General features: G+C 49.6%; 1 protein-coding gene across 1 annotated transcript; it reads right to left on the reverse strand.

Annotated features, from left to right (window-relative positions):
- Positions 1 to 1,463: 1,463 nt before the first annotated feature.
- Positions 1,464 to 7,941, reverse strand: DRG2 (developmentally regulated GTP binding protein 2). The gene is made up of 13 exons (XM_081965433.1): positions 7,802 to 7,941; positions 6,255 to 6,415; positions 6,076 to 6,165; positions 5,822 to 5,882; positions 5,365 to 5,455; positions 5,073 to 5,145; positions 4,596 to 4,686; positions 4,285 to 4,382; positions 3,546 to 3,622; positions 3,375 to 3,463; positions 3,188 to 3,246; positions 2,906 to 2,959; positions 1,464 to 2,120 (listed from the first exon to the last, which is right to left on the reverse strand). Exons 1-13 carry the CDS (start codon positions 7,863 to 7,865, stop codon positions 2,034 to 2,036), a joined length of 1,095 nt encoding a protein of 364 aa, XP_081821559.1. The 5' UTR covers positions 7,866 to 7,941; the 3' UTR covers positions 1,464 to 2,033.
- Between the last annotated feature and the right edge of the window lie 2,310 nt (positions 7,942 to 10,251).

The raw sequence follows: 10,251 nt of genomic DNA on the forward strand, positions 1-10,251 counted from the left end.
GCGACGCCATCCCCTCGCTCCCCAATCCAAGGGACAGGCCTGGAAGGGCAGCACCTCGCCCAGTGACCGCCTGCCCTGGCAGAGTGGCTGCTGGACAGCTGCCGGCTCCATGCATATTTGATGGCAGCTATTCTTCCCTGTGGTGGCTGGGCGGAAAGAGCTGGGAGGGGGGGGGGCTTCACTGGAAGCATTTGCAGAAGGGCAGGAGTGGGGGTGCAGGGGGGCTGCCTCAATACCCAGGAGCTGGGGCCCACTTTGCTTTCTGCACCCCCCCCCAACCCCAACCCACTCGGGGCAGGTTTGGGACCCACCTCACAGGGCCACCGAGAGGGATTTGAGCTGCCTCCCCACTTATTTCCTTCGGTGGGTTTTAATGGTCTTTTTTCATCTTTTTTGACTCATTCACAGCTGCAGCAGAAAGCTCTTTTTTTTGGGGGGGGGGGCTGGAATGAAAGCCGGGAGTCGAATGAATTGATGCCGCTTGAAACACCCAGAAAGCAACCGATGGCACAGAAAGGAAGGTTGGTGCTCAGAGTCTCTTGCCACCCAAAGGGGGAAGATTGGAGGACCTTCAGCCTTTCTGGGGCCACATTGTGGACTGGGATAAGAACCCCCCAACCTGGAAAAGGCAGAGCAAGCTGTGGGGAAAGCAAGCGCCCAGCAAATAGGCCAGGTTGCAGCCCCACTACGCAACACCTCAGACGCCTGGAAAGGCCCGGTAACAGCCAGCAATTCAGATCAGCTCCTATTCCTTGGAAAGCAAAGTTTTTCCAAGCAGAGAGAAGAACTGAAGCTCCTGTTTCCCATCTATTAAAAAAAAGAGAGAGACCTTTGGATGTTCTCACCAATGGGAGAATCCAGACTGGTTTTGATGGGGGAGGGGGGGAGAGGCACCCCACTCACTTTCCTCCACCCCCTTTTCCTCTCCATCATGAACAACTGAGTTCTTGCTGGTGCCTGACCGACGGGGAAACTGAGTAAGAAAGCAATCCAGCAAAAGGGATGAATTACGACTCAGGCGTGCCGGTTCATCAACATCTGGAGAGCCAGCAGCTTCTCATTCCTGACCCAAATGACCAACAACTTTTTATGTCCACTGAGAGCATCTGCACCAAAAACAAATTCCTTGTGTGTCCAATCACACTTGGCCAATAAAGAATTCTATTCTATCCTAAATTTCTATTCTATTCTATTCCAGTTAAGGAATTAAAAAACTGGACACCAAAGCCGTCCAAACAAGCGGCTGAGCTTAGCCGAACCAGCTGTGCTGCGATGATCAGAGCGAAGGGCCGCTTAAACTATCACAAGGAACTCTCAACCGGATGTCTTTAAGGCTATTGGTGCACCCATCATCCCCAGCGGGAGTGACCAGCGGACAACAGCCCTGCAGCTCATGGCTTCAGGGTGTGTGTGTGAAGGTCCAGGTGGTGTTGAGAGCAACCTAAGGAACATGAACATTTCAGAAGTTCCAAAGAGACATGGGGAGCATCCTTTATTTCAGCAGAAGGGAGGAGGGGGGCCGGGGGTTGGGGGGGGGCTGGAGTCGGAGTCTGGGGCTGTGGGATCAGGAGACGACCTGGTGAAGCGGGGAGGGAGGAGGGGAGAGGACTCATTAATCCAGGCTCCCACCCGTGGGCGGATCCTTTCTTCCTGTCTGCAGAGAAGAGGTGGCAAGGCTGAGTCCTGAAGGGAAGAAGGCAAGTCCCTCACTCGGGATCCGACGTCCAACTCCCCAGGTCACAAGTCTGAGGCCAGAGGTAGCCAGGCTGCTACGATCGTTCAGTCTCAAATCATCTCCCATCGAAGGACCCTCAACGACAGGCGCCACCTAAACCAGGTCCCCACTCAGGAGGAAAACCCTGGTCCTTCTGTGTCTTCTCTCCCTCCGTGGCTGCATCTCCTCTCCTTCCTGGGATTGGGGGCAAAGCCTCCTCCCTGCCCGCCTCCTTGGGCCAGGTGGAACAGCTGACTTCTTACACACTTCGCAGTTAAGCTGCGCGGAAGCGCTACAGAGGGGAGCCAGGGGCGGGCGGTTACTTCTTAACCACCTGGATGACGTCTTCGTGCTCCACCATGTGGCTGAGCCCCACGCGCTGGGGGCTGTACTTCGTGCTGGTCCCCTTGAGAGGCAGAGAGAGAAGTTTGGGAGAGACAGAGCGAAGGATCTCTGGAACAAGCTGACATCCAATAAGGCAGCCTTCCTCAGTCATGGCCACTTGAAGAGGAGTGGACTTCAATGCCCAGGATTCCCCACCCCAAGACCCAGAAACGCTGCCCTAAGGTTTGGCTCTAGAGGGGTGGGGATTAGAGGGTACACCCCCCCCCCCAGGGCACAAGGTGGTGCTGTCAGGCCTGCAGCCCTCTTTTCTTTTGGGTCTTCGGCCTGCCACGCTTTCTATTATTCTGCTATGCATTTTCTATGGTGGGAAAATGGGAGGGGGGATTTTATGGAGTTAGATGACATGTAGCCATAGCAAAAATCTTTCTAGAAAACCAAGGCCATCCTTTGTCTCTGCACCTCTGCACCTGACTGGAACTGGATGGGTAGAACTGCCAACATGGCAGTGGGAGATTGAATGTTTCTCCTGCGAAAAACAGTTCACTGCCAATAGAAAAGGGGACCTTTGGGAGTGAGGTTGGGTGGAAACGTTGTCCTTGCTGTGCTGGACAGGGCTCCCCAACTTTGGCAACTTTAAGGCTTGTGGACTTCAACTCCCAGCCAGCAAAGCTCTGGGAGTTGAAGTCTTCAAAGTTGCCAAGGTTGGAGATCCTGGCACTGGAACGTCACTGCGCCCTCGATTGTTCCTCTAGATGTCCAAGGCCAGGAAGACCCTAATTCTGGCCCTGGGTCTACTGCTACGAATAAAAGACCAGGCTGCCCCCTCCTTCTTCAGCAAACACTTACCCACACAAGGGCGTACTTGAACTGGTCGGCTAACGTCCGGTGAATTCGATGGCACTGAAAAGGGGAAAAGGTCAGGTGGGCGAGAAGGGGGCCTCGTGTACCCCCCATCAAAGCATCCCCCCCACACCAAAGATCCAGCCATCATAACAGCACAGTTCCCACAGCCCTATCCAATGGCTTCGCCTGGCCGCCTCCCCTTGGGAAACCCTGCAGACAAGGGGATTTCAACCCCCAGCAGATCCAGCCACAAGGCCCTCCCGGAGGTCGCTTTTAAGGACTTACCACATGCTGTACAGAGGCCCCTTTTCGCAGAATGATCGCATCTGAAAAATCAGGCCTCTCTGCAAGGAACGAGCATTTTTCGGTGAGGGAAGGAGAGGAAAAGGAAACACTTGGCTTCTAACTCACTACCCATCGTGGCCTTCCCAACTCCCCGAGCTTCCTCGCTTGTTCCCGGGTCGTTACTCACGGCCTCTTTTCTTTGTGTAGATGCAGGTGAGAGCCAGGTATTCCCACAGCGTTTCCAGCAGGTACTCCAAATTCAGCTTCATGCCACAGCTGGGAAATCACAACCGTCAGTGGATATAGGGATAACTCACATTTTGCGCAGGGCTTGGGGTGTGTGTGTGTTTCCCCTTACCTAATCACCACGCTATGGGGCCTCCGAGCCAGGCGGTCCACCTCTTCCATGGAGATCTGGTCAATTTTGTTATAAACCTAAATTAAGACACCGAGAAGGGAGGGGAAAAAAAGATACACATCACACCCTGATGTTGATTCCACTCCCATCTCTCACACAAAGTTTCTAAAATGCTATTTATTTATTAGATTTATTGGCTGCCCATCTTGCCACTGGGGATCTTAATTATAAGCCCTGACACCCCAGGCAGATAAATGTTCCGGGACAATTCATTTTATTTATGAGCCGCGGTGGCGTACTGGTTAGAGTGCAGTACTGCAGGCTACTCCTGCTGACTGTCAGCTGCCTGCAATTTGGCAGTTTGAATGGCACCAGGCTCAAGGTGGACTCAGCCTTCCGTCCCTCTGAGGTGGGCAAAATGAGGACCAAGATTGTTGGGGCAAGAGGCTGACTCTGTAAGCCGCTTTGAGAGGGCTGTCAAGCACTATAAAGCAATTTATAAGTCTAAGTGTTATTGCTACTGGGGAGGAAAAATAATCAGCTGAAGGACTTCTCATCCAAGGGCGTGCTGGGGGGAACTTGATTGCTTCAGATCAGAACAATTTTAAAGTCCCCAAACGTAGCTATCTGGACGCCTGCCAAACTGGAACAGGAAGGACAAAGAATGTCTCCACCTCATTAGAACTGTGCACCAATTACCCCCTTTGTTACAGAAGGAAGTTTCTCGCAAGCTACTCACGTAGAGGCAGGGCATGTACACTCGGTTGCCAACAATCACGTCAATGAATTCATCCGCACTACAGTCTTCCCTGAACAGCACCTCCGCGTTGAAGATTTCTTAGGATGGGAGAGGTAAGGGCACATCACCTTCCGTGGGACTCCCGTTGCTTATGACCACAGGAAGAGAGCCCACCTGGGATTCAAACTCCAGGCCTCCTTTTCCATACCTCTTTATCAACACCACCACCACCACCCCCGCCCTGTTTAAAATCCTGGGTCCTTGGGGAGAAGAGCAGATCATTCCCCCAGGAGGACCCGGAGAAAGGATACTATATTCGTGGAGGATAAGCTGCACCAGCTTCTCCGAGCACTGGGTCAAGGTCACAGTGGAGTTGAAGGAGATGCCGCCCCCCTTCTTGGGCTGGAAGGAGGACAGAGGGGCTGTTAGGGCGATGCCGGAATGGCCCTTAATGTCAAACCTCCCACAGGTGAATGGGTCCATGGTCTCATTCTTTCCCTGGCCTGCATTCAGGACACAAGGAGGGCCAAACCCAGATTCCCCCCACCGAAGGATCTAAGCTTGTGGGAAGGCAAATAAAAGCCTGGAACGACATCCGATTCCAGATTTCTCCAAACTGGCTCTCTGCGGTTGTCTGGAACTAGGATACAGAACCTTTGTGGGGCTGATGGAGGTTGGAATCCGGCCATCTGGACAAGCCCTTCCCTCCTTGAATTAGAGGCGCCAGCAGGCAAAGTTAACTCCCTTCCACAGTGCAAACCAGGGTTTTCAGACTTTCTGTGTCTCACCTTGAAGTAGATGTTGGGTTTATCTTTGTTCAGCCTGATGCCCACCGTTTCTAGTTCCTTTTCCAAGAGAGCCCTGCAGGAGAAATCACAACACGCACTCAGACCTTTTGCCCAAAGGCAGGTTTGCAGGAGCACGCCCTGATTGCAAGCAGCAACCCTTCCATTTTGCACAGGTGCAGAGAAGACACGAAGGCTGCCTTCTAAGGTGGCTGGCAAGGGAGAAAATTCCCAAGGACCGAGCTCCCTTCCCACCCTATTCTGCCCCTCAGAAGCCCCCCCTCCTTCTGCTGACCTCTGCACTTCGCCCTTGGTGGCGTCCAGCATCATGATGACGACATCTGAGGTCCGGGCCACTGCAATCACTTGCCGTCCTCGGCCCTTCCCTAAAAACACAATTATTATTTTTTAACTCTTATAGAGAAGCTGGCAAAGAACCAGGGCATCAAAGATGAGATCATGCTCATTTTTTAACCTGTTCTACCCAAACAGAACCCTGTCTCTGTCTCTTGACATAAAGATTGCTTTCTCCTACAACAGCTGAAGTGCAGCTTCCCCCCTGCCTCCCCAACCGGACACTTCTCAACAATAGGACTTCCTTATTTTTAATTTTATTTCTCCCTATCCCGCCTTTATTATTTTGGCCAGTATCTCAAGGCAGTGAAGAAATCCAATCCGCCTCCCTCCTCTTATGTCCCCCACAACAAACCCGTGATCTCTTCAGCAGTTAGAAAGCAGAAGGGAATTCCAACCTTGAGCAGCTCCTTCGATGATCCCGGGAAGATCCAGAAGCTGGATATTCGCTCCTTTGTACTGCACATAAATTAAGAAAAATCAGAAGCGGCAGGGAGGGATCAGAAAGCAACCCCCACATGAATGATCAAGCAATCGTCTCATATGAATCTGAGTGCCAATTTAACTAGTCTGTGAGCTACACATTCATAGAAGCATCAGTATCTGCTCTGGGTTAACTCAGCAAGAGGGAACCTGTTAAAAGTGTGTTTACCTCTATGACTCCAGGAATGCAGGTCAGTGTGGTGAATTCGTAGGAAGCTGCTTCACTAGCCGTGGAAGTCATTAAGCTCAGAAAAGTGGACTGAAAGAGAAGGCAGAGATTTAGAAAGCAGCAGGAATTATTTCCAGAGAAGATGCCCAAAGAGTCCTTGTTCTCTGCTCGGCACTGACCTTACCCACAGAAGGGAAACCGATCAGCGCCACCCGGGCGTCTCCCGACTTCATCACATCGAAGCCTTCCCCTTTGGCTGCAGCCGATTTGGAAGGCTCTAGAAGCTGAGCTCTGTACTTGGCAAGCTTGGCCTTCAGCAGACCAAGGTGGTACTCCGTAGCTGGGGGGAAGGGGGGGGGCAGAGAAAGAACAAGCAGGTGACAAAGGAGCCAAATCGACCATGTGGGGTCTGGACAATCTGTTTCATCTGAGTCACCGGGAGTTCCAAGGGCAGCAGTTATACCAAATCTAAAGCAATAGTAACCATAATGCAGTACTAACATGCTTTTGTTTGTTTTTCTTGCTACACTCTGTAAATATAATCCCAGGTGGAGCCTTTCTGCCCCTCTTCTGACTTTCTGTGACCACTACCGGCTTCTCCCTGCATGTTCCTGTGCATGCAACAGGCGAGCTGTGCCAGCCATCCACTCCCACATTTGTGGTCGGGCAGGGCAGGGATTGCTTCTGGAGGCTGACAGGAAGAGGGAGGGAGGGAATGGGGGGGGGGGCCAATTGGCCGGAAGGCAATCCTAGTGGTTTCAGTGGCTGTACTATGATCTGGGCTGGGGGATGCATCAGATCATACTGGAGGCATCAGTTATTATTAAATCTATTTGCTGCCTTTCTCAGCATGGGCGACCCTAGGTAGCTCACAACCATACAAGAAACGGAGAAATAAAAAGGAAGTTTAAACAAAGCAAAAGTAAAATATCGGAACGATGAAGCAATGGAAAACAGTTCATTTATGCAGTATGCCGCTTACTGTATTTAGGAAATGTATAAAGCAGAGCAAACAGGCACATGCAATACACATGTACACGTATGTTTATATAAGCAAATATATATATGTATGTATGTATGTATGTATGTATGTATGTGTGTTTGTGTATATACACGCGCACACACCCATACATACCTACATACTTATAAAAGAAGAGACAGGCATTGCGGGAAGGACGTGACAGGAGCTGAGCCTCCATCGATTAACATGTCTGAAGCAAAAAGGGAGGTGGGTGGCTGGGTGGGCCTATCGCACCCACAATGGCCAAATTGATGAATGACGTAGAAAGGCAATCTCTCTCCAATGGCAGCTTTTACCCTCTGGAAGCTAAGTGGGTAAATATAGTCTAAGTTCCAGAGATCGCAATGTCTCTCTCGTCTTTTATGGCTACACCTGGAACTCCTATTTTTAGGGTAGTTCCCTGTGTGTGTGTGTGTGTGTGTGTACACATATGCATACACACACACACTTACACACAAACACACATAACACACAGACACTTACACACGAGTCAGGTTTTGAAAAAGATGTAATTTTATATTGCATTAAAAGACACACACCCCGTTGAAATAACACGGGCAGGCAAATGAAGAGCCGGCGGCGTCCCCCCCCCCCCGAGAGTCCGCCTCCCCCCAGCCCAGCGGCGCTCAGGGAGCCCTCCAACCGGTGAAGCGGCCCTTCCCGGCCCTTGCGGGGCTCCTGCCTGCCGGGCTCCCCCCGCCTCACCTTTGTTCTTCTGGGTCCGGGCGATCTCCTTCTCGATCTCCGCGATCTTCTCCAGGATCCCCATCGTGGAGAGTTGGGTGGACTGGGATCAGGGACGGGCTGCCCCGGAAGTAGTTTCCAGTCAGGTCCGCCGCGGAAAGCCTTCCGCCCAGCAACCCGAGCGGCGATGTTTCGTTCCGCCCCTGTCGGGGGGGAGCTGGAATACTAGGGCCGAGGCGGGGTGGGGGGCGCCCCAAAGCAAAGCAAAGCCAATTATGTAAGGTTTACACCATTATTTTTTGGTTTGCTTTGCTTTTGTCCAACCTTCGCAACTTTAACACTGGTGGACTTCCACTCCCAGAATTCCTCATCCAGCAGCATGGCTGCCTGGAGAATTCTGGGCGTTGAAGAGCACTGATCTTCAAGTTGCCCTAATATAGTAAACTGCCAGCAGGCACAAAGTTAACATATTATTTAGCCCACATATTAAAACATTATTTATTAAACCTGTACACAGCTCAGAATCACTTAAGTTGACCTATGTACACATTTCAATAATAGAAAGGCATCGCTCCAAGTCCTTTTTTTCATTCCATCCTCAATCCCAAAACCCAAGGGTCACTTCTGTCCTCTCTTCATTTTTGACATACTGGCTTCTAAATATTTGCTGCTTCTTGGATGTCTACAACCCCAAGACAAAGAAGCTTCTTTAGCGGATGGGAGGGAGGGTAAGGCCGCCAAGAGCTGCAAATGAACAGACTTGCTCCCAGCTATTGGCTAAAGGTTGGCCAGTGCAACAGTACTACAAAGCCCATATTGCAAATATTACAAAACCAATTCTATATGGTCCTCCCAGCCCAAATGAGAGTTGGGGGGGGGGGCTCTAGGCAAAGGGCAGAAGGTAAAACAGAGCCCTCTAGCATCAGTGAGCGGGCCAAACACAAAAGATGTTTTTAAACTGCTGATCTTATTTCAATCATCCAGATATGCAGTATGCAAAGTAGCTATCATATCATCTTGCAAGGAAGTGATGGAAGTGGGTGGTGGTGGTTAATTTTCAGAAATTAGCCTTTGATTAATGTTTCTAGTTCTTTGAAATAATGAAGGATTGCAAAATGTTGACAAGTACAAAAGGAACATCAAGGATGCTGGCCCAATTTTATTCCTATGCCCAGACATTCAGGACTTGTTTCCCCCCCCCCAAAAAAAATTGCCTAAGATGTGAATACTGATGTTCTGTAACCTTCTCTGCCCAGGGAAAACAATAAGAATTGTCCACAGGGTTCTGAGTCTTTTGGAAAATATCAAATTGCTTAAGAATTATGAGCCTTATTCAGCTGGGCAACCTGTGATACAGGAATAAAATAAGGAAAAGAACAGACATAGATGCTTTTTAAATACACATTCTTTTATTTGGGACACTGATAATTCTGGAAGAAAAAACCCCACAGTCTCTTTTCTGCAATCCATCCATAAATACTCTTTAATACTGTGATTAAACTTATAACATCCTTTCCATACATTTTGGAAGATCCCATCCTTTGACAAGCTTCATCCTGTTTTCTGAACAAACCCAGGCAATGGCTCTTCACTTTAATGGGAGACAGAGAGAATTAAAGACAAGCCTTGAAATGGGGGGGGGGGGAGGCTATTTTCAAGAGAAAAGTTGCTTTCTCCACACCAACTTAATTCCCACCTATTTAATCTCAAGCGCAAGCATCAATGTCACCTCTATGGCTTAAACAGTATGGAAATCCTGTCCCTCCAACCTGAGATTGCCTTGCTTATTCCAAGTTATTCAAATCTCCCGAGTGGAGGGTAGAAATCTGATAAATTCCTGCTATGAAATATTCCAACTGCTTAATAACTAACCTCGGGAAGCAGCTCGGGCGTTAGCACAAAGGCCCCTTGCATTTTCAGTGGCTAGAGTGAGAAGGACATTTTCCAACATTTGAGAGATTAGGTTCGAAAAGAAACCACCACCTGAGATTGGAGGTGATCATACAATCTTTGAGTTAAACTAACTTTGAGCCCAATTGAAGGCCTCCCACATTCCCTTCTCCCAATGCCTGCCACAAGGTGGATTTCACTCCCTCTTAGATGAAAAACTGTTTTCACTTAAATCATGGAAATCTATGCCTGAAGGACATTATCTCAAATCTCTCCAGGGCATGTGAAGCTAAACATTTCATCCACAATCAGAACAGTATCATCCCAATGATTTATGGTCATATTTTTCTGCAAGGGGGAAATAAATAGATGCCCAAGAAGGAACAGTGACCAAGAGTTTCCCTTGCAATGTTTCAATTTGGGACAGTGTGGACAGGACTCGCCTCTCTTTCACTTTCTTCTTTTATGCTACAGGGGAGGTGCTGAAATATGGAGACAACTTATCGGCCTTCTTGTAAATTCTCAATTTTTCCCTGGCCAGTGCTTTCAAGGTCACTTCTACCATAAAAGTTTAATTCTTT

This window comes from Natrix helvetica (genome assembly GCF_964273705.1).
Source record: "Natrix helvetica genome assembly, chromosome: 13".
Taxonomy (NCBI): Eukaryota; Metazoa; Chordata; class Lepidosauria; order Squamata; family Natricidae; genus Natrix; species Natrix helvetica.